The sequence below is a fragment of the Lygodium microphyllum genome, chromosome 23 (assembly GCF_053477565.2).
Source record: "Lygodium microphyllum isolate KBCC chromosome 23, Lygodium_microphyllum_v1.1.10, whole genome shotgun sequence".
NCBI lineage: Eukaryota > Viridiplantae > Streptophyta > Polypodiopsida > Schizaeales > Lygodiaceae > Lygodium > Lygodium microphyllum.
This window is the reverse complement of record NC_141157.1, coordinates 61,471,785-61,496,497: the sequence shown is the minus strand read 5'-3', so window position 1 is coordinate 61,496,497 and position 24,713 is coordinate 61,471,785. Positions and strand designations below refer to the sequence as shown.

Genomic DNA, 24,713 nt, shown 5'->3' with positions numbered 1-24,713 from the left:
ATTTTGACAATTTAGGTCAAAGCCTCATGTTTCTCGTAGTAATAGATTAAATGACTAGATTTTGCAAATAAACCTACCAATATGAACCAAAGTTTGCATGACTTAATTACCTACAATCATTGTCCATTGGCTAATTATTATTGTTCTTGGATCAAGAACATGCATATGAGATTTGGCTTGTTCACATACCATAAAGATGATAGAATGGTAAACCATCAAAAAATTAGAGAGCTAAGCTACCTTACAAGCAAGGTGTCTACTTAGCAATGTTTCACTGAATCCTTGGTTAATACTATTGTCACACTAATCTCTTCCTTTATTTACTTTCTACAAGATCAAATACTCATCAGCATAGATTTGCTAAGATTCTCTTAGAACATCCGTACCTCTTGTATCAAAATATTGAATGTTTGAACGTTTGTGGGCTAATGCTATATTTTGTTTCCTTGTATTCCTTCAAATGTCATCAACAAACTACAATTTTGCCTACACAGCATACTCTTTGGATTTTTTGACATGGCTGAAACATCACATCCACAAAAATGTTGAACAATTGACATGATTTCATGTATAGTCCCCCATTTTGCTTAGCTTGTCCATTCCCACACAATGCTCCAAACCTAGAACCCTCGCCAAATAAGATGAGTTACTTGAGATATTGACCATCTAGCCTAAAAAAGAGCTCCAACGTAACACTCCAGAACATCATGTTTTTCCAAAGCCTTTGACAAACCACTCTTCCAGCCACCATTTTTCTACCAGTCAATAACCAACACATGCAACTCTTCCAAGAGGTGTACATAAATGAACTTGATCTAAATGACACAACAGTCCCATTCTATGTTGATCAAGAACAAGCACTCTTCTTTTCCTTCTTAGAGAAATGACAATTAACCACACTATGAGACACACTGCACATGCATGTTTATGGCACCAAAAATGTTGGCTTCCTAGTGTAAGAATTAGATTTTTTGAAGTTCCCATTGGCATTTTCCACTGCATTAAAAACAACAAAAACTTATGGATGTATCTTATAAACTTGGGAAAGCACTTACAGCTTAAATTTTAATTCTGAATCATGCATTGTTACTTTGAAGTCTCTACAATTTGGAAAAGGAGTTCTGCTAAACATTTTCCTTAACGAGAAATCCTGCATAAACTAGAACCTAGATACATCTTTACACCAATAGCTATCTGTGTCCCCTGAAGAATTTATAAGATGTTACAAATGTTGTTTTTTGAGCCACTTAAACTTTCCAAAGATTTATGTAACACATTGAATATTTCAGAAACCCATGACCAGTCATTCTGCTTTCATCAAAAGAATACAGGCCTGCTTAACATATCCTTAACCAAGTTGCTACTCATACTACATAAATTAGACAGGTACAGTCAATAGCTGTCCTCGTTTGTTTCGGGTCTCCTCAGGTAATAATGCAGGCAATTGGTTAGAACCTGTAAAAACACAAGTTAGCCCCAGTTAAAGAAACATTAACCTAAAAAGGCACTCAACATCCTTGGATTGGGATTGTTACTTGTTTCAAGGGTTTGGTCAAGGCTGCTCCGCGATAGTTAACATGAAACTTGGCCTTTGCCAGCAAACCCTACACATGGAAAGTTACAAACAAACGAGTTTTAAGCTATTCCCAGCACTACATCAATCTTCATGGTGAACAACATTTAGGTTTTCAACACCATACAAAGGACTTACTTCAGTATCAAATTCTCCATACTCAAATAAAACATTAATATCGGTTATCACTTTTACTATCTCCCGTAGCAAGCCAGGCCGGTCAGCCGTCTCGATGTAGAGCAAGCTGCAATGGGAATTCACAGTACTTCAGAAACGTGGCCATTGGCATTTGACTGTACAAGATGGTGTTCTCTTGAAGTGTCACAAACCAATTTCCCACTTGTGAATCTAATGCTTCACTGATAACTTGAAAATCATGCAATAAAAACGAAAGGTCTACATAACTGGCCATCATAAAAGGTAAATGTCCCAAACTCACCTTCACAGACTGTTTAATTGTTTTCAGCTAGTAGATGGAAAAGCTTCCACTTTCCATCATGAGTGTTTGTTGTCTTTGGAAACTGTTTAATTGTTCTCAGCTACGAGATGGAAAAGCTACTTTTCATCATGAGTTTTTCATTAAGTTTACAAATACGTGTAAAAGCCTTGGTGATGGCATTATTCGACAATTCACAATTTTCAGAGGTATTTAAACTAAGCAAAAAGAGGACGTGTTTTGGAATAGCAAAGGTCTATTGTACATGCTCTGTTTCTCATCATGAGAGGAAGCCAAACAGAAACTTGATTAGTGAAGCAGATTGATCAGGGGAACCTAATAATCCTAGAAACTTGGCTTTAGATGCTTTAATTAAACCAAGAAGAGCAATAGTCTACCAAACATCCAATGGACAATGTTGCTCAGAGCCTGAACAGATAACAGAAATGACATTAGTAGTTGCAAAATTCCATCTTCGTGGTCTTTTTTGTGTCTTTTGTTAGGAAGCATAATCAATCACATGCTTATGGGGCAAAATGCTTAAAAGGCATGCTGACTTGATGCATCTTGTTCTTCAAAAATGCCACCCATTATTCCGGATGTTTACAATGGGGAAGCTGTGAGAAAAAGGGACCACATGGGACAACACCACCATCTTCCCAAAGAACAAGTCACTTGAGATCTAGCGATTCATCATCAAAAACAATTAAAAACTTAATTTTCCATTTTGTATGTGAAACCAGCCTTTCTTTTCGGATAGGGTGGTAAATAACCTGATTAAGCACTAATTACAGCAAGCACAAATTTCACATAAACTGAAAATGCAGATGTTACGACTTAATCTTGGACATTGAAGACCCGGTTAGTCCCAAAATTGGCACCTCTTGCAACATTTCTTTAACTTGTATTGCTAAATGTTGAAGTGGACTGAGATCCAGCCCGTTCTCCTTCAATCTTCAATATATATTGTTGTCCATAGCAACCAACAAGCCTTAAAACCAATTTACCCCTTGGTTTGCTTGGGGGTCGGCCTTCAATTTTCTCCTTGGAAGACAAATTCTGCCTCAAATTTAATGTTGCCTCACTGGCCTCTTAAAATTCTCTGAAATCCCCAAATTTCAGCTGCAGAATTTCAAGTACTAGGCCCTAGCACACTTCCTGAGGTGGCTGTCAAACCCTAATTTATAGCAAAAATTAGGGCTTACAGCAGAGATTCTTCAAAATCCCCACCTCCAAGAGCTGGGATTCTTGGAATTTGCTAAGGGAAGATGAGAAATGGCTAGAGGAAGAGAGAATGCTGTAGAGAGAGAAATTTGAAAGTTTCATCGCCAAAAGGCTGAAATTTAATGCTGCCCGGCTGTGACTAACTGACTGACTGCAACCCACCATTAACAAGAGCCTCACATGCGATCGTTTGCCCTTGCATCCCAAAATTTCTCTCACTTGCTTATAGACAACCTATAAGGGCTGTCACCATAGTTGCACTTGTACGTAGTATAAATTGGTTCGTACTATACGGTTCATACCGTACCGTACCGTACGAAATCGTACCAAAAAACAAGCACCTTTTTTTTTCTTTTTTCTTTTTTTGCGTGGTTGTTGGTGGTGGTGGTTTGGGTTGTTGACTCTTGCTGTTGTGGTGGTGGTGGTGATTTTGTAGCCTTGATCAATCAACCAAGAAAGGTGGTGGAAGCTTGATTAGACTCCTCATACATGTTTTGTTATGATTTATCCTAGAGCCAAAGGCCATACATAAGGTATTCAAGCAGTTCCAAATGTTTCTAATTGATGTCCCATCATTTTTCACAATATGTTAGTGTCATCAATAAATAAATTCAGCACCATTTGAGAATCATCAAGTAGCTTAATCCTATTGATTTTACCTTTGTTCACAGGTCATTTTGCACCACCCAACCCAAAGCATTAGTACACATTGCTAATAAAACTAGGCTAGAGGATAGCTTGGCCTAATGTACCTTCTGAGAGTACACAAATTAGTGAATGTACCATCGGTAGCTGCTCTCTCTCTCTCTCTCTATCTCTCTCTGTCTCTCTCTCAAGCATACATGCCTCTTATTTGTATAATCATTCATGTATGATGTATCCACTCCCATGTATGTACTTATAAATTGTAGCGCATGTTGTGCATGTGGCATATGCCATAGAGGTTTTGGCGTGTTACCCTCACGTATTCATCTTATATACTCCAATAGCATTGCTATTTAGACTCTTAACATCTGTTCTATCATCTATAGTTCAAAATAATGAAGTTAAATTTTTTTTTCGTACTAATATCGTACCGTACCTTATAAAATCTTAAGGTACCATTTAGTACCATATTTTATCATACTGTACCGTACCGTACTTTCCGTACCTGACAACTATAGCTGTCACCTGCCTCCAATGGCCTCCTGACCAAATACAAGCAACTCTTTGACACTCTCCAATGGCTAGGCTAATCACCAGTGGATTGAAAATTGTAGCAGCAACTCTCTCTCATCCTCTCCCAACCTCCACCATGGTGGAATGAGGTTCTACCAACCTCTAGTAACCTTTCCTCCACTTGCATGGGCAAGTATTGTCAAGTGGTAACCTTTAAATGTATTTTTCAGCCCAATTAAATTAATTTTTAAATTTTTAATTTTAAAAGTTAGATTATTTGTCAAATTATTAATTAATTTAATTTATATTTCTTACTCAAAAATTAATTTTAACAGCCAACAATTAATATACTTTATATTTGTTGCTTTGAAACATAATTGAAGTAATATTTCTTGCTCAAAAAAAACAATTTTACCAACCAACAATTAAATTGTCTAGGCCAATTTATCATCCAAGTATTCTTGAGCATTTATTGGCCCCTAAATGGCATTAAATTAATTAATTAATGCTTAGATCCTAATCTCAATACCGACATAATGCCTAATAAAATCTTCTAGGCCAAAATTTGACACTAGAAACCACGTAGTATCCATCAAGCATAACTTAATACAACTTTTACATTTGGCACTCACTCACTTCTCAAGATCCTTAGCCCGTCATTGTGAAATACTTGATTTGCATGACACATGCTTCTCACATTTGCATATTTGATTAATAACTAAACCAAATGCTAATCGAAGTATCAAAATTTCATGTCCTTCTGACAATATGAACCGAACTCCCCCTTCATTTACCCCCACCCACACCCACACACACAGAGGAGGTTCGTCATGTAACAGGTCCTTTACCAACTACATATATAGCATAAATGGATTTCACCCTGACAGCCCCTTCCACCAAAGATATCATACTACATGGACCACTTTATGAGGACTACAATGGATGGTTTCATTGAGAGATTTGGATACCTAGATGTATACATGCCACATGAGATGCAAGTAGCCATTGGCCAACTTAAGGTATCCTCTCATCAGCTTGAGATCGAGATTGAAAGGGTAGCTCACATTCCCAGAGTTGAGAAGATCTACAAATTATGCTAGAATGAGGTGGAGAGCAAGGGGCACTACATCTATTGCATAGTTTGGGCTAGAAAGCCCTCACTATTTGAAGGAGACAGCTTCCTCAAACTGGTCATGGAGTCTCCAAACCACCACTACTTGGTCCAATTCCTAGTCGAGATTCAAGGCTCCACACATCATTACTAGAGGCATGCACCATACAAAGAGAGGGACATCAATCACAACTTACCGATTTCTTCCAAACAATGACTACACCGCAACTACACAGTCCAAAGAGTTGAAAAGATCAAAGAAGCACATCAAGCATGGATACAAGGATACCAAATACATATGCTACACTAGAGAGAGATAAGGAAGATCCACCAACAACACGAGCAGAACATGACAGAGCTAAGGAATTAGTCCACATACTATCCCCGTACTATGTCACCAGGGATTTATGACATACTATACCCACCAATCCTGATTGGGTGGAACTAGATATCCATGTAAAATTGAACCACACAGCTAGACATGCACTGCTTGATCCTCCTATTCATGGGCATTATTTTGTCTTGTACATTACCTTAGCTTCGTTTCATAGTATATCACTGATCATCTTTTGGCAAGTCAAACTTTGATGTCTAGTGGTGATCAGCATTGTACATGGTTTTGTCTCATAGGCTAATTTTTAACTCAAAAGATGTTAATATCTTCTTTTTTTTCGTATTCAAGAAGCTACCCTAGTGGTAAGCCACTTGTTTTTATTAACCCACTAACCCGACTCAATTCTCCCTTTTGTAACATCTATACCTAATAACCGTACCAGATGCAGGAGTTGAACTAAAGACCTTTTGGTCACCACCCTATTTTGATTCTTTGACCAAATTCAGATTTTAATTTCTCAATTTTAAAAATATTTTCCCTAATTCCACCAAAATTCGCTCCTACTGATTTTTCTCCCAATGCTATAAAACTTCGTCCAATTCTACCAAATTTAGCCCCAAATCTTTAATCCATGTAGCAAAAGGGATGTGGTCAAGAGGACTTGTGTATCGAGAAAAGCTTGATTTTTAACAAAGAAAGAAAGATGGGGAAGTTGTAGAGGATTGCTTGAGCTTTTGTAGGGTAGGTTTACAGTAGGAGAACTTGTGATGGGAATGTGAGAAGTATGGCCTCCAAGAATAGTTGAGAAGGGGTGGAAATTTAGAGTTGAGAAGGGGTGGAAATTTAGAGTTGATAACCTCATGGCAATGCAAAAGATAGTTGAAAGAGATTTAAAGGGGCAAACTAAGACACAAGGTCAATTCAAGAAATCACCCCCCAAGCTCTAAAGAGATGAGAATGATATAATGTTGCTTTGGGTAAAATCATAGGAGTGGAAGTGTTGTAGTGTTCCTACCCATGTGCCTCCAATCTAAAACCTTTGTGCATTGGGCAAAGATGACTCTATTTGTAGCTATTGTGTTTGTAGAGTCCTCGTTTTTCTGCTGTACCTCCAGGTCCATTCTAGATGATAAAGAAGCCTAGTCATGCATGGCACATGCCTACACTTCTAAATGGCAGATGCCACCTCCACTTGTAAATGGCAACATGTTTCCAAGAAAAGAGAAGTTCCCATCTGAAAAAACATAAACCAGTACTTGATCTCCAATGTTCCCTACATGCCAAGCTCTCCCTTTGGCATGTATATACAAAGCACCATGCTGTCTGAGTGCAACAAATGCAGAAACGTGTAGACAAGATTGAAAGAAAATGAACACGAGAAGAGAGAGAGAGAAAAGAGATAGTATAATGCAGAAGTCTGCAGTAGATGAATGTTGAAATGAAGGACGGAGATGTATGCATGGGCTGTCACATTATCTCCGCAAGCCAACATCTCCCTCCACCTGAAAACTGACAAGTGGAATGACCAAAGCAGGCTGACTATAAATAGGGATGAAGAAAAAGCATAAATTGATCACATTGCTCAGTTTGAAAAGGCTGACTGCTGCCATAATGCAATCGCTGAAAAAATTAACAAAATAAATGCTGCGCAGAACTGACAGCTGCCACCTAGAAACCTGTGCATCCCATAAAACCTACTCAACTACATGGTGAAGCTCGAAATGGACTACGGACTGCATCAAGCTATCCAACCTGATAAATAGGAAATGAGTAACTGCGCCCAAGAGAAGTCATTGTACAACAAATGCCTGCCAATGCCTATCCAAGGGATGAATAAATCTCTAACATCTCCTTTCATATCCTAGACTAGGCCTGCGGCTCAAGGATCTAGAGTGTTGTTGAAGATTAGTTTGAGGAAGAGCCTTTGTAAACAAATCTACCAAGTTGTACTCTTCACCTTCATCTTCAACTTCCATGGCTTCCTCCTTCCTCCCCTCTTTTCTGTCTTTCTCTCTCCTCTTCTAGTCTTCTTTTCCCTTCTTCTTGCTCTCGTTCTCTCTCTTTAGTTCCTTCTCCTCTCTCCTCTCAACTTCATTCGTTACACTCCCTTGTCTGCTTCTTTAAAAACTGACGAGTATCTTGATGATGCTACATGGATTGAGAGTATGATGGTATGAACTTGGATCTTCTGTTTGGTTTCTTGGACTTTTGAAAGCTTTTTTCTTTGGTGTATGACTTTTAGAACTAGAATTGTGATCCATTTTTAAAAATGTTAGAATAATTGTGTTGCAAACTTCATTGGAGAGAATGTGTGAGAGAGATTTTAAGTATAAATCTCTTGGTCTGTACTATTTCCTTGAGACAAATTTAAGACAAGATCCTCTCCCAAATGAAATCATATTAGATCTCAATGTGCTTTGAACTAGCATGGAATACAAGAATCTATGCCAAAGCAATGCAACTCTCATTGTCGCAATGCATCATAGTAGGACCAATCTAAGGACAGCTTGCCTCTCCTAACAATCACCAAAGCCACACTAATTCGCATGTGGTAGAAGACGTTGCTTGGTAATCCACCTCCATAAGATTCAACGTGCAATCAAGGTTTCTTGCAATGTTTCAAGGGAGAGGTAGGTCACCAAAATGAGAAATTAACTTAATGGCTTAATTAAACTTCACTAAGATTTGCAGAGTGCATACTCAGATCTAGGAGGGCTTGTTCGTTGGCAATTTAGCATCATTCAGATTGCAAACATTCTTCCAAGCTATGATTTGCTTTCTTGGTATGCTATGGTTTTGTCAGTCCCATTGTCAATTATATGGTCCAATTGTAACTCTTGTACAATCAGTCATATAATTTGCTTGTATTGTATATTTCTGGTAATTAATACAATTACCCTTTAAAAAACCTTAAAATGTTCCTATTGGGCATCCATACCACCAAACTCTATTGAAAGGGAGCCAAGGGAAGCTACTTTTAATCTCACACCTATCATGCAATCCTAGCTTTATCCAACCTTGCACCACCAGCTCTCAATTGCCCTCATGACATCCTTAGCCCTCTTACCATTCCTGCTGCTACAACAGTTCATCATCTTTTGACACATTCAAAAAATCAGAGTCGTTTGCTTCGGAGGCCCCCAAACTGCTGCAATTTGCTGTCTTCCACAGCAGCACTGCTGCTCAAACCCTAAATGCAGGTTCCATTCAAGATCTATCCAAGTACAATACACTCCTTCAGCTGTTTTGTGACATCATTCACTCCTCCACAGCCCTGGACCTGGAGTCATGGAGGCTTGTGTGGTCTTTTCTGCATCCCATGAGCTTGAGCTTCCACTTCAACAGCATTGCAGTTGGCTATTCCTCTGAATCCCGAGCATCCATTTCATTTATTTCTCACTTCTGCATTTGCTTGGTCATCATTTCATTCCATCTCGCTGAGCATATATTTGTTACTCATGCTGTTCATACATTATGTATAATCTGTGTTAGCTCCGGTGTTCTCACTTATGGTGTCAGAGCTCAGATCCTAATAGACCAATCTCAATCTCACTAGTGAAAGCAATCTTAACCCTCTTTCCCAAGTGTATCAGAACTGGCCATGATGCCTTTAGATCTCCACAATTTGACTTGTAGCTGTGGAATGAGTGGTTGGCCTTTATTTTTCATTTACATCTTTTAATGTGATTAAACATACATTATTTACTGTATATCTGCTTTCTAGCGTCCCTTCCTTCCTAGATCACAACCAAGGCCTAGGATGACACCATTTATGCTGCTCTCTAGCTCCCTTCCAACTACAGCTACACTACATCACATATTTTAAACTAGGAGCATCTCCAACCAATGTTATGAGCACGGCAACTGCTCTTCGAGAGTGAGGAGATTGCTCTCACAACCTACAAGAGAAGAACTTGAAAGAGAAATTGAACTAGAACTTGATTGCAAGATAACTCAATTACAAGAGAATGCTCACAAGAGCATGGCTTGATTGCAAGACAAGACTCAAAACAAGACAAGACCCGGAAGAGGACTTACCTCGCAAAAGCCTCACAACTTGTGTTGGTAAGACTAAAGGGTTTGTAGCCCAGGACCCCTATTTATGCTGGAATTGAGGAGATTAAACGGAAGCTTCTAGATGATGACACCATTGATAACAAAAGCATCATTGACATAAGTAATGATATAAGCAATGTTGATATAAGCCTCTTGTAGTACCCTTCAAAAGAATTATCTAGAACCTTCTTAGAATTGTCTAGTACTTTCTTGAATGTTCTAAAATGTTCTGGAATCTTCTAGAAACTTCATGGAAACTTACATACAAACCAAGGGTTGTCCTTGCTTGAGCATCCATTGCATTACCCTCCCTTCTAGTACTAAGTTTCAAGAGGGACAGCGGTATGCTTTTGAATAGGCCTTGGCTTGGTTGGGTGTTGAAGATGAAATTTACGAACCTTAAAAGGAGCTCTTTGAAGATGTGAAGCCAGTTCCCACATTCATTCACTTGCATCATAGCCCTTCCAATGGACAAGATATTGTAATCTACCTCTTGAAATTCTCGAATCCAAGATTTTGTCTACTTCATGTTGAGCTAACAATGCATTAGCTTCACTTAAACAGCCCCAAAACATGCTTAATTAAGGAAGAAACCTTATTTATTTAAAAAGAAATACGTTACTAGAGAGTGTCTGTATCCCATAAGCACAAACCCACTTGGGAGGACCCAAACTTTATATAAATAGCTATGCTGCTCTCCATTCATCCTTAATCTAGTTTTTGCACATTTCAGGTATTTCAGCTTGTTGCCCATGTCACGAGGACATGAAAATTTGATGTTTTACTTCTGTTTAATTGACATTTGATTAAAGGATTAATCAAATGTGCAATTAAAAGATCCACATGTGAGGTGCAAGCTACTTTTTCACAGTTGAAGGCCAAAGGATCCTATGAAAAAGATGGGTGTCAAAGGCAAAAGTTGTAACAAGTTACACTTGTTAGATTCTAGGTGAATTTTGGTGTCAGTTTTCCCTTAGGACCATTAATTGGTCATTAAGTGTCAGTGGTGACACTAGGGACTAGGCATTAATTAATGGACTAATGCTCGTCCAAGGATCAATTAATGCATGGGACCACTTTGGATTGCAAATGGCCTAGCCAATTAATTTTTGGATGGGCAAGGTCAATTTTCTGGCATGGATTAAGAGCTGAATTAATTTTCAGAATTAATTAGTTCTAAAAATTAATTAAATGGCTGAAAATTGCTGAAAATGGACCAAGAAAGCTGCCACTTAGCAAAACTTTCCCATGCAAGTGGGGGAAAGGCTAAATAGGGCTGAAGGGAGAGGAAAATCTCGTTTTTTCATTTTGGAGGTATTAAAAAGAGGTGTTGGACTGTTGCTGCCTGCTTTTAAAGCCATTTCCGAGCCATTGGAGACCATTATGGTGATGGAGATTGCATGTTCTTGACCTTGGAAAGCTGGCAATTGTTGCTGATGCACTTTTTCCTAAAGATCACAGTCTCTAATGCTCCTATTGTTATTGGTGCATCCGTTTGGGGCTGGTACAGCAAGGCAGCAGCTGATTTTTATCAATTCTTCGCGACAAATCTCAAAATTTTCTCTCTTTACGGCATTCTCTCATCTCCTTCAGCCTATGCTCAGCCATTCTCAACAATTCTCCGCCATTTGAAGGAGATTTCAGCCATTTTTGGTGGGCTGATCTGTAATTTCTGCAGTAAACCCTAATTTACAGCAAAAATTAGGGTTTAGCAACCACCCTGGGATCCAGCCCATCCCGAATTGATTTGGGACAACATTTAGCCAGCCAAGGGTCAAATGGGAGAAGAAGAAGTCCTGGGTGAATCAAGGGGCAAATGACCCAAAAGGCTTGCTGGTCATTTATGACAGCGAGAGCACTTGGTTAGCAAGAGGAGATTGAAAAATCTCAAGTTGTACTCCTTCCAATTGAATGAAGCTAAAGAAATACCGCAAGGGACACCAATTTTGGGGCCAATAGGGAGTCTACTGTCCAATAATGTTATGGCAAAGTGTGTATTTCATTTTATGTTCATTTATTTATTGCTGTAATTAACTCTTAAATCAGGTTATCACCACCCTATCCAAGAAGGAAGGCTGGTTTCATGGTTCCATTGCCGGGATACATCAAATCTCTTGATTTGGTGGGCTCGAGGCTCTTGATTGCAAGCCAAAGCTTTGTGCTAGTGCTAATCTTTGTACTTAGCTGAGAAATTACAGCAAGATGTCTTCATACAGTGGGATGCAATCAAGCAGTAATGATACCTCTCATGATGCACATTCACATGGGAAAGAAGGAAACACAATGCTTGATCTTGGACAAGGCACAAATCATGGACAACATGCTGAGAATGTGGTTGAAGGCCAAGATATTGGACCCTCAATGCAGAAAGAGGATGATGATCAGCAAGGGAAAATGGAATTCGATATTGCATTCAAGAATCGAATGAGAGCAGCAACCAATATCTTTGCTGAATTGGCAAAAGATCCTCAGTTTACTCAGTTTTTGAACACTCCTACGAGGGACAACAAGGGCAAGAAGAGAAAATCCTCTTCTAGAACTTCGGGACAGTCAGATGCACCAAAGAACTAGCCAAAGCCTTCTCAAGATGCTCGTAAAGATGCTTATGGTCAAAAGCAGTTGGTGCGAGTTGGGCAAGAAATGCATATGCAAGTTCATGATGTAAATGCTAATCCTATAGTTTTTGGACAGCAAGGTTTGCATGAGAATTTGGGGCAGCCAGCTTACTTTGGTGGTAGCACAATTTTTCATGCTATGGTGGGTGAGCGACCATATGTGGGAATGTATGGCACACCTCCCCACAATTTTCAGCAACCAATGCATGGCTTGCATAACCCAATGTACTCAGATATGGCTCATGGAATACATAATCTGATGTATGGCGGCATCGGTATGATGCCTGGTGTGCAAAATCACGCATATGAGCAAGCATCGGTACCCATCGTGCTTTTGGGGCTCAAGGAATAAGTACTGGTCATGCAAATGCTCCGTTTGATGTTAGTTATCATGGAAATTGCCTCTACACTAGCGGATACACTATGCCTTTCATGTGAGCTTGTTGAGGCCATTTTATGGTAATATGCCTAAGGATGTATCTCCTGAAATTCAGTCCAATGTAGAGGAGCCGAATAAGATATTGGTATCTGAGCAGATTTAGGCATATAAAAAGAAAAGGTCAAAGGTAAAGCTTCCATAAGCTATTGGGTGAAGTTTCACAACTATTCACCAATGGATGCTAAATGGATGGAAGAGGATGACTTGGCAGACCATCCTCAGTTGTTGCAGCTTTACCTTGATGCCTTTCACTTAGAGCCTACTTTGGATCGGGCTCTTTCAGGTTTAGCAGGGCAAGGATCCAGAGTACCACCTGATACTCAAGAGGGAGGTAGCACTTCCACTCCTCCAGAAATGGACTGCTCTCGTGTATAGTGGATCTCGGATGTATTCAATATGCATCCAAGGTACTGTGTTGACAGTATGTCTACCATGAGGTCACTATTCAATGTACTAGTCACTATTGTATGTATGCAGATGGATATGGTTTTCACTACAGCTCTGAAACTGTACATTTGCATCAAGTTATGATTATGAGAGACTGATTACCGAGTGCTAGTTTTCAGTGTATGATCATTAGTTTCAGTGGTATTCAGCTGGTTCTATGGACAGTAGCATGTGTACTGAATGCCATTGACAATTCAGCCATGGTTTCGGCTCGGTTTATGCTTTACTATGGTTGTGTAGTCAACACTGTTGAGAAACAAGAGTTTGGGATGCATCCGATGAGTTTCTAGCAACAATTCTGGACTATTGTTCAACTTTATGCTATGTTTATGCTAGCTGGAAATTTTCAGCAAATGGTGGGCATAAGAGATAGTTAGCTAGTAGTGGCCAATGTTGAGTTGACTATGATGCCTTATGAAAATTCCAGTGCAATATTGTTTGCTTTGACACATTACAGTGTAATCAAGGACGATTGCAAGGATTTCAAGGGGGTGGTTTATCACGAGGACATGAAAATTTGATGCTTTGCTTATGTTTAATTGACATTCGATTAAAGGATTGATCAAATGTGCAATTAAAAGATGCACATGTGAGGTGCAAGCTACTTTTTCACAATTGAAGGCCGAAGGACCCTGTGAAAAAGATTGGTGTCAAAGGCAAAAGTTGTAACAAGTTACACTTGTTAAATTCTAGGTGAATTTTGGTGTTAGTTTGCCCCTAGGACCATTAATTGGCCATTAAGTGTCAGTGGTGACACTAGGGACTCGGCATTAATTAATGGATTAATGCTCGTCCAAGGATCAATTAATGCATGGGACCACTTTGGGTTGCAAATGGCCTAGCCAATTAATTTTTGGATGGGCAAGGTCAATTTTCTGGGTATGGATTAAAGGCTGAATTAATTTTCAGAATTAATTGATTCTTAAAATTAATTAAATGGCTGGAAATTGCTGAAAATGGATTAATGGATTAAGAAAGCTGCCTCTTGGCAAAACTTTCCCGTGAAAGTGGAGGAAAGGCTAAATAGGGCTGAAGGGAGAGGGAAATCTCGTTTTTTCATTTTGGAGCTGTTGGGAAGAGATGTTGGACTGTTGCTGCCAGCTCTTGGAGCCATTTCCCAGCCATTGGAGACCATTTTGGTGATGGAGATTGCATATTCTTGACCTTGGGAAGCTGGCAATTGCTGTTGACGCACTTTCTCCTAAAGATCACACTCTTTGATGCTCCTATTGTTGTTGGTGCATCCGTTTGGGAGTGGTGCAGCAGGGCAGCAGCTGATTTTGATCAATTCTTTGAGACAAATCTCAAAATTTTCTCTCTTTATAGCATTCTCTCATCTCCTTTAGCCTATGCTCAGCCATTCTCAGCAACTCTCCGCCATTTGGATGAGATTTCAGCCATTTTTAGTGGACTGATCTGTAATTTCTGCAGTAAACCCTAATTTACAGCAAAAATTAGGGTTTAGCAATCACCTTGGGATCCCTACTAGAGATTGAAGGCTCAAGGGACTGAAATCAGCAGCTGATAATTGAAGATAATCAAGGGATTTCAGGAGCCAGCCCATCCCGAATTGATTTGGGGCAACATTTGGCCAGCCAAGGGTCAAATTGGAGAAAAAGTCTTGGGTGAATCAAGGGGTAAATAACCCAAAAGGCTTGCTAGTCATTTATGACAGCAAGAGCAATTGGTTAGCAAGAGGAGATTGAAGAATCTCAAGTTGTACTCCTTCCAATTGAATGAAGCTAAAGAAATACCGCAAGGGGCGCAAATTTTGGGGCCAACAAGGAGTCTACTGTCCAAGAATGTTATGATAAAGGGTGTATTTCATTTTATGTGCATTTATTTATTGCTGTAATTAACTCTTAAATCAGGTTATCACCACCCTATCCAAGAAGGAAGGCTGGTTTCAGCCCACACCTCAAACGTGGAGGACATCGCAATCCAAGCTGGCCATTGCTGTCTACAGCAATTTGACACCTGTTTCCAACCTACCACACACTATTCAAAGCCGATTTCAGCATGCTGACTACTGCTGCTGGTTTTTCCTGCGTTTTTAGTCTTTCTCTCTCTTGCAGTCTGCGTTTGCTGTTTTCTCTGTCTTGCAGCCTGCATTTTTAGTCTCTCTCTCTCCTCACCTATGTTTTTAGTCTCTCTCTCAAGCACTACCGTCTACATCAAATTCAACCTTCCTTGGTTGCGTTTGCTCGTGTTCATCATCCAGAGGCAGCCTTGTTGCGATTCGGGATCCGTGTTTGGAGTACGACACACTCTCTCGCTCATTACCCTTACCTTGATCCTTGAGATACAAGAGTTCGAGGTAGAGTATTCATTCACTGCATAGTGTGTTTGCTGCATGAGTATTGTATATTCAATAGTCGTATCATTTCATTAATTCTCTGTGTTCATTGTCTCTGAGTTACCCTAACCCTAACTGTGTTATTCTATCAATCTATGCTTTGTCGTACGGTCTTATTTGTGTTTCTGTGTTAGGGTATTTCTTCACACTTCATATTCTTGGTGATCTTCAGTTATGATTCGAGGCAATGGCTTTGTATTCTTCCAAAAATATTGGATGTATGACATGGCTCCAAGACTGAAACATAAAACACAAGATGGATTTTCATGGACAAGGAAAGCTAGAGACGACAGGTGGCTAGATTTACTTGGCCAAGAATCTTGAAGGGCCCAAGTCATTGATAATCCAATTTTTGGAAGGGACGAGAAAACGTAGATCACGTTGAAGAAGCCAAACTTGATCTCCAATTTTATGCAATGGGTGTTGCATGGAAAGCTTATCTACATTTCTCTTATATTTCTCTTGAGCTTCTTTGATTTGTGCTTGCAACTCTTTATGAATATCAAAGAGATGTTGAGTAAAGTCTATCGTAACTGGATTCTTCTCCTATGATTTTACATGATTGTCTATCCTTAGGTGTTGACCATAATTAGCAAAGAATGGTGTGAATTAAGTAGAGGCATGGGAAAATTTATTGTATCTAAAGTTAGGAAGGGGTAATAGATCCACCCAATAGTCTTGATGATAGTTGATTGTGCATCTAAGGTATCCAAGACTTGATTCACTCTTTCTACTTATCCTTCACTCTATGGGTCATTGGCTGAAGAAAGATTCACTTGTACTCCCAAAAGTTTAAAAAGGCTTCTCAAAATCCAAGATATAAACTGGGGGCCACAATCATAGACAATATCATCACATAACCCGTGGTGCCAATATTCCTGTTCCAAGAAAAGCCTTGCTATCCCTTTCCCATTGATACTCTTTGTTGTTGGGATAAAGTGTGCCATTTTTGTGAATCGATCAACCACTACCAAGATGGAGTCATCCCCTCTAGAGAAGGTAGTTTGACAATGAAGTCCATGGATAAAGATGACCATGGCTTGCTTGGAATAGGTAATGGTGAAGAAGGCCATGAGTTTATGACAAGGGACTTTAGCCGGATTGCACGTGTCACAAGAACACACAAAGTCCTTGACTAGTTTCCACATTTGCGGCCACCAAAATTCCCTTGAAACCAGCTCAACTGTCTTGTTAACCCCAAAATACCCTACTAAGGAAAGATAATGTCTCTTTTTGAGTATATCCACTTATAAAAGACTAGGAGAAATATAGAGGAGTCCTTTATAATAGAGCAGCCCATCAATATTCTAGAGATTCCTTTGAGTTTGTTCTTGGCCTTGATGTAATCACCTCCTTATATCCTTCGCAAATGAGTTTTTTGTAATTTCCTTCTTGATCTTTAATAAGAATCCAAAGTCTTCTGGGGCTTTTTGATAACTACCCTTAACTTCAGTTGCTCAGGTTTCAAGGTTACTAAATTCTATTGGTCATGGGCTGCATCACCTTCTTTTGGTACCAAGTAAGATCTTTGAGATAAGGCATATGGCTTTCCTTGTTGGTCACCAAGCCTAGAGGTAATAACAAAGTCAAATTTAGATAGAAAACCACTCCATCTTGCTTAGCGATGATTCAAAAAGAGAGTTCATTAAATTGCCTTGGGCCTCAACCTTAAGATTGACTTCCACACAAAAGCTTGTGTCTTTTTAGACCTTAGAAAGAGAAAATCAGTTCTCTCCTCGCTTCCAGAGGATCACGTCTCTTGTCTTTCTTAGTGAGAGAATTACCTCTCTTCTCTTTCTTAATGAAAGAAAAGACCTCAAACCTTGACTTGTAAGGGAGAGGATGACCCCAAATGAATGCAATGCTCATTACACACAAGTAAACGTTTCGCCAAGTCTCCAAGGAGTCCACAATAGCTAGAAGTTCTTTATTGTGAATTTCATAGTTAACCTTCTACAACAAAGAATTTTCTCAAGTGGAAAGCTACTAGATGAACTCGATTATCATCACCAATCTAGGATAGAACAAATCCAAGTGCAAAATCTAAGGCATCTATCTCCATGATAAAGGGCTTCAATGGATCTACATGGATAAGAACGGTTACTAAGGTGAAGACTCGCTTTAATCTTTAAAAAGCTTATTCAGCCTTTTAATCCCATACAAACTTGTCCTTTCCAATTAGGTTGGTTAGAAAGGCAACAATATCAAAGAAATATTTAATAAAGATTCGATAAAAATTTGTAGATCCCAAAAAGCATTGAATATCTCAAATAAATGAAGGAGTCTCCCATTCTAGAATAGTTTGTACCTTCTTAGGGTCCATAGAAATTCCTTTCTCAGAAATGACATACCACCAAAACTCAACTTCAATTTGATGGAAAGAACACTTTTCTAGCTTTGCAAACAAGCCTACTTCTTGCAATTTATTTAAGACTATTTTGACTGATACTCATGCTCCTCTTGGATCTTGGAAAAGATCAAGATGCCATCCAAATAGATCACAATAAAGTCGTCCAAGTATTCTCAAAAGTTATCATTCATCGTATATTGGAAAATGATTGGAGCATTCGTGAGACCATACCTCGTGCGAAAAGCCGTCTTCCATTCATCACCTTCCTTTATCCTAACAAGATTGTAAGTGCCACAACGATCTATCTTAGTGAAGACTTTTTTCTTCACGTATAGAATTCAAGTACTCATTGGGCATTTTGAATGACATATAAATCCCTTGGCAAGATTCTCATCAATATATTTCTTGAGCTTTGCTAATTCATCTTGGAATAGCAAATAGATGGGGCCAAAAGAAGATTAAGCTCCTTCTTATAAATCTATTGCACAATCATAAGGTCATTCTTCCTTTCAAATGTACCCTTAAACTCTACATATTGAGCTGGGAATGTGTCCAAGCTTTCATTCTTTGGCTTCTCCACTCGAATTGTATAAATCAAAAAGGATGGATTTTTCTTTGCTTGACATATAAACACCTTTGCCCCAATGTATATTGGTCGAGAATTCTTCCTTTTATTACTTTGCGCTAGCCTTGGTTCTACCTTTCTAGATCTCCGATTGATACTGGGGTTATGTAATTCTAGCCAAGGTAGCCCAATGACAATGAGACTATTTGGACAATGGATGATATTGAAGACTATATCTGATACAAGACCTTAGGGCAGCTTTTATAGGTTGAGTCTCATACCTAACATCTCCTAAAGCGAGAGGTTGACCATCAATTACTTTTGCACATACCAACTTTACTTTCCTTAGAAGTTGTATACCATGTTGCTATGCAACTTTCTCATCCATGAAGCATGTTGTGGCTCCAGAGTCTCCTAACAAAAGTTTGTCCATCTATTTGTCTTCCCTCCAAGTGAATCTTTATTAATAACATAAAGCTAAACATTGGTTCTGAAAATAGAAGGAGACATTCTTTTGGGTTTCTCGAAGCTTTGCTCAATTGCATGGTCTCTATTAAGACTGGACGTTGACATTTCCCCATAGTGATAGAGCAGTGATACCACCATTTCTCATCTTTCCTTTGACAAGATAATATTTAGTTGTAACATGCATAATCCATTAATGCACCGCCTTTGTTTTTCTTGAGCTGTTAATGGCTTGAACCATGTCATATCAATTTGCATAGGCTCTGCCTCATATACTTGATCTTCTTAGACATATGGATCTTCAAAAGTCTTCATCATGCTTGAATTCAAAGCAACTATTCGCTATCTTTCTTGTCTTCTCTCAAATAGGCGGTTGTCACATTCAAGTGCTTGGGAGATAAATTCACCAAGTGTATGCACTTTTGGAATGGTGAGGAAAAAATCTTTAGCATCATCTTCCGATCTCCAATGGAATTGACTAATAAAATAATCCTCATGCCATGTTAAATCGCATGTTAGTTAACAATGTAATTCATGTGATGTGGATACTTTAATAAGCATCACTTTAGTGTATATTTATACCTAGTGTCTTGACATTTGAAAGTAGTGACACTAAGGACTAGAGTTAGTTAGCTTAACTCTAGTCAATTGGTGGTGGGTTGGTTAGGTCAACCCTTGAACTAACTTAGGTTGTACCCTCGCTATTTTCAATTTAGTTCACTAAGTACACTCCACTCTCTTGTTTCAGCTCACTATCACTATCTCATTTCTCTCTCCTCCATAGTTGATGCATTTTTCTCACAATTGGCATCAAATGTAACTTCCATGCGGGTTCCATTGAACCATTGCTCTATTCAACACCAACCGATGCCACTCCACCCAATGTCCTATTGTCACCTGCTTCTGTTCGTGCAAGAAGAAAAAGTTGTGAGCTACTTAGCTCTTGTAGCTACTAACCAACTCGGTTTGCCACGGCACCGCCACAGCATCACAAACTTGCACACTGAACAACGCCGCATGTCCAAACTATCACCTCCACCTCTGCCTTAATCCACCCAGCCTAAAACCAACCTTCCTTTCTTCTTAGAAAGGGCAGTAATTACCTGTTTAAGCACTTAACTACAGCAATCAACAAATGAATATAACTTGAAATGTATAAATTACTTTAATAATCTCAAACATAGGACACCCTGTTGGCCCCAAAACCAGCACCCCTTTTGATATTTCTTTACCTTGATTGCTAATGGAATGATTGTAAGCTAAGATTCATAATCTCCTTTGTTGTTCCCAAAAATCCTCTTAACTGTAGTAACAATCAGCAAAAATCAATTCAAGCCAATTGCCCCTTGATTTTTCACCCACGACTTGCACAAATGGAACCACCAATTGGCCAAATGCTGCCCCAAATTACAATGAATAGGTTGATATCCGAATTCCTTGACAATTACACAAATTTCAAGTTCTAAATTCTGTGTACGATACCTTTACCAATTGGCACAGGTGCTGAGGTTTCTGCCAAATCCTAATTTCTATAAAAATGTAGGGATTACAGCAGAGATCTCTCTGCTATCCACCAAATTTGGTTGACATCTACTCAAAATGATCGAGAAATGTTGAGATCTCCAAAGAATGGATTAGAGAAGGTGAGAGAAAGCCAAGATGAGAGAAAAATCTGATTCTTTATGAGAAAACCCTAAATTCTGCCTGCTGCCTGCTTTGACTTGTATTTAATGCAGCCACCTACTCCAACTGTCAGGAGAATGGGATTAGAAGACTTCGCAAAACTTACCCATGCAAGTGGAAAAAAAGTTTTTAGCAGCTAGTGGAAGTCTATTCCAGAAATTGTGAGAGAGAAAAAGACTGTTAAAGAGCAAAAGAGGTTGTTGATGTGATTTGCAGCCACTAGGGGTCAGTCCTACAACATGTGACAGCAATTTAGAGCCCTCCAAGAGCAAGTGACAGCAGCCCAAGATCCTGTTGGTGCTAGTGATAGCATACAGGAGGGGGTAGTAGTCTTTCTAGTAGTCCTAAGCTATAGATGACAGCTTCCATGGCAGTTGGAGTAGGGCAGGACCAGTTTTTCAGCATTCCTTGCAATGAAACTCTAAAATTTCTCTCTCTACAGCATTCTCTCTCATCCCCTAGTCATCTCTCAAGTTATCTCAGCATTTTCCAGCAATTTGAGCCATCAGAGAAAGAGATTTCAGTCAATCTCTGTTGTAATCCCTAATTTACAGTAAAAATTAGAGTTTTAACAACCACCTTAGGATGCATGCTCAGAAGTGAGAGCTTAGGACTTGAATTCCAACAATTGAAATTAAGGAATTTCAAGGAGATTCAAGAGACTAGCCATGCAATATCAAATTTGGGGATGAATTTGTCTTTCAAGGACCACGGTAAAAGCCTATCCCCAAGCAAACCGAGTGGAAAATTGGTTTGGAGACTTGCTGGTCAGTTTTGATAGCAAAAGACACTTGGATTAGCAGAGAAGGTCAAAGGATCTCACGTTATACTCCATCAATTTGCAATAAAATATTGCAAGAAACGCCAATTTTGGGGCCAACAAAGTGATAAATGTCTAAGATTAAAGTGGTAAAGTATGCATTTTCCATTTATGTGAATTTTATGCTTGTTGTAATTAGTGTTAAATCAGCTTATTTACCACCCTATCGAAGGAGGCTGTTAGCACAACCAACATGGGTTGCATTGTCAAGAGTGCCCTTGCCATCTATACCTCAGATGCACTCCTACCTGTGCCGCCAGTGCCTATACCTTCCCTACCATGGCCCGCCTCTTCGCAGTGCCTAAGAGCGTCCTTCTCCCTACTTGCACCTACCACCTGCCAATTCTTCATGATCTTTAATCTGGGGGGGAGGGGGGGGATTGGGGCTGATTAGACCTCTACCCCCTTAGTGGTAAACTATGGTACGGCTCGAGCAAGGAAACATGGAAGCCTGGGTGGATCTTCATGGTGCTAGGGAGTTGAAGTCGATAAGCAACCGGGTTGATCTGGGCTACGATAGTGAAGGGCCCAAATCTTTGGTGGTCTAGCTTGGTGGAGCACCTTGTTTTCTTGAGGTTATGCCTGAGTAACCATACTTTATCACCAACTTTGTATGCTAGATGTTGGAGATGATGCTAGTCCGCATAGTGCTTGTATTGATTGTGAGCATTTTGGATTTATTACATGAGTTCTTGGTGTATATCAACGAGGTGTTGAGCTTTGTCTCTTGAGCGGCAAGGTTCTTTACTTGATTGGAGAGATATACATCCATCCTTGGATCCTAGCCATAGTTTGCAAAGAAAGGAGTTTGCTTAGTAGATGCATGGATACTATTACTATAAGCAAAATTTGCAAAGAGCAAGAGCTCAAACCAATCATTCTGACGGTAGTTGATGGTGCAACAAAGATATTGTTCCAAGACTTGATTTACCCGTTCTATTTGTTCACCATTCTGTGGATAATTGGCTTCATGAATTAACTAGATCAAGGTAGGATCCTAATGGTGACAACTGGAGATAGCTACTAGCTGAAGGTGTTCTGGCTTGAGTAGTATTGCTCATTATTGATCAAAAGCTTCTTCTCCCTTCTTAGGTGCTAGGTAGGATCTTCTTGATAAAGCATCCGATTGGCATTGTTGGCGTCTTGGGTAATAGGTGATGACAAAGTCGAACCTAGATAAAAAGTTACTCCAACAGGATTTTTTTCGATTGAGGATGCGGGTTGTCATAAAGCATTCTAGATTTTTGTGATTTGTATAGACGATAACTTTATGAGCTGCACCCTCTAGACGACGATGCCAAGTATCAAAGGCATCTCCAATGGCAAGGAGTTCTTTGTCATGGATCTCAAAGTTTATCTCTAGAGGGGAGAACTTCCTTGAATGGAATGCCATTGGATGCATATGACCATCATCTCCATGCTAGGAAAATGGCTTGGTAGGATCTAGGTCGGCTAGGATTGGGGCAGTGGTAAAAGTGCTTTTCAGGGTCTAGAAGACCTCGGCTTCTGGGGTCCATGAGAACTTTGAATTTCATGTGAGTCTAGTAAGTGGTGTGACTATCTTTGAGTAATCCTTAATAGATATCCTGTAGAAGTTAGCAAATCCAAGGAAACATTGGACATCGCGGACACATGTGGGTGTCTACCAATCAAGAATAGTCTTAATCTTCTTGGGGTACATAAAGATTCCTCTCAGGGAGACATTGTACCACAAGAATTCCACTTCTGTCTGATGGAAAAAACACTTCTCAAGTTTTGCATATAGTCCTTTTTCTCTGAGCTTTTCCAAAACTAATTTTACACAATGCTCATGCTCCTTTGGATCTTTTGAGAATATCAAGATATCATCCAAGTATATAACTACAAAATCATCTAAATACTCTCGGAAGATATCATTCACCATATATTGAAACACTGCAGAAGCATTGGTGAGACAGAATGGCATAACAATACACTCGAAGTGACCATACCTTGTGCGGAAGGTTGTCTTCCATTTGTCTCCTTCTCTAATCCGTACAAGATTGTAAGCCCCTCATAGATTAATCTTTGTGAAGATCTTGGCTTTTCCAAGGCGTTCCAAGAGCTTTGGTATCAACGGCAAAGGGTAAATATTCTTAATTGTTATCTTGTTGAGTCCTTGATAATCCACACATTCAAAGTGACTCATTTTTCTTCTTCACGAATAGAATTGGGACTCCACCAGGAGACTTCAAGTGCCTAATGAACCCCTTGGCTAAGTTCTCATCAATATTCTTGCGTAGTTTAGCTAGTTCATGAGGGGATAGCCTGTAGATGGATCCAAAGGTGGTTGAGCCGCCTCATATAGTTCTATAGCACAATCATAAGGTCTGTGTTTGGGCAAGAGATCTGCATTCCTTTTTCAAAGGCATCTTGGAATTCTTCATATTAGCTTGGTAGCTTAACTTACTCATCCTTACTAGATTCTTGAGCTGGTATATGATATATCATATAGGTCGGTTCCTGCCTTGCTATGTACAATAAAGGCTTTGGCTCCTAGATATACCAACTTTCCTTGATTTTCACGGCATGTAACCTTCTGCTTAATCCAATCAATTTTTGGGTTGTGTTTCTTTAGCCAAGGCATCCCAAGAATGATTGGATTTGTAGGATTGGATATGACATTAAAGCATACACAAGATTTATGATCGCCAAGAGTTACCATGAGGAGTTCGATTTCCTTGGTAATATCTCCAGACTAAAGGTCTTCCATCCACCACTTCAGCTGTTGCAAGATTGGTCTTTTGGAGTATCGGAATTTGGTATCTATTCACAAAGTCATCATTAATGAAACATGCGGAGGTCCTAAAGTCAACTAAGGTTTTCAAGGAAAGGGTCTTTCTCGGCAGGATCATCTGGACTATGACAAGCAAACTTCCCATGGATGTGGCTGGGAACAAGAAACCTTTTCTTATATCAAGGTCCAATTGTACGATCTCATTTACAACCAAACATCCTCATTTTCCTACTCAAGGATGTGTGCAACAACTCTTGGGGTTCTTGCCCTCTTATTTGGGCAATTTAGGGTGATGTGTCCAAGGTTTCCATAATATAGACATAGAT

The 24,713-nt window shown here is 39.4% G+C and overlaps 1 protein-coding gene across 1 annotated transcript in view; it reads right to left on the bottom strand.

Moving 5' to 3' along the window:
* Window positions 1-1,058: 1,058 nt before the first annotated feature.
* LOC148016245 (ACT domain-containing protein ACR11-like) overlaps window positions 1,059-24,713 on the bottom strand; it is a 64,350-nt gene continuing 40,695 nt past the window's right edge. Inside the window, exons 8-10 of the mRNA XM_087664114.1 lie at window positions 1,712-1,817; window positions 1,536-1,604; window positions 1,059-1,455 (exon numbers count right to left, since the gene is read on the bottom strand). Coding sequence (XP_087520240.1) covers window positions 1,393-1,455; window positions 1,536-1,604; window positions 1,712-1,817 — 238 coding nt within the window. The 3' untranslated portion in view covers window positions 1,059-1,392. The remainder of the gene's footprint in view (window positions 1,456-1,535; window positions 1,605-1,711; window positions 1,818-24,713) is intronic.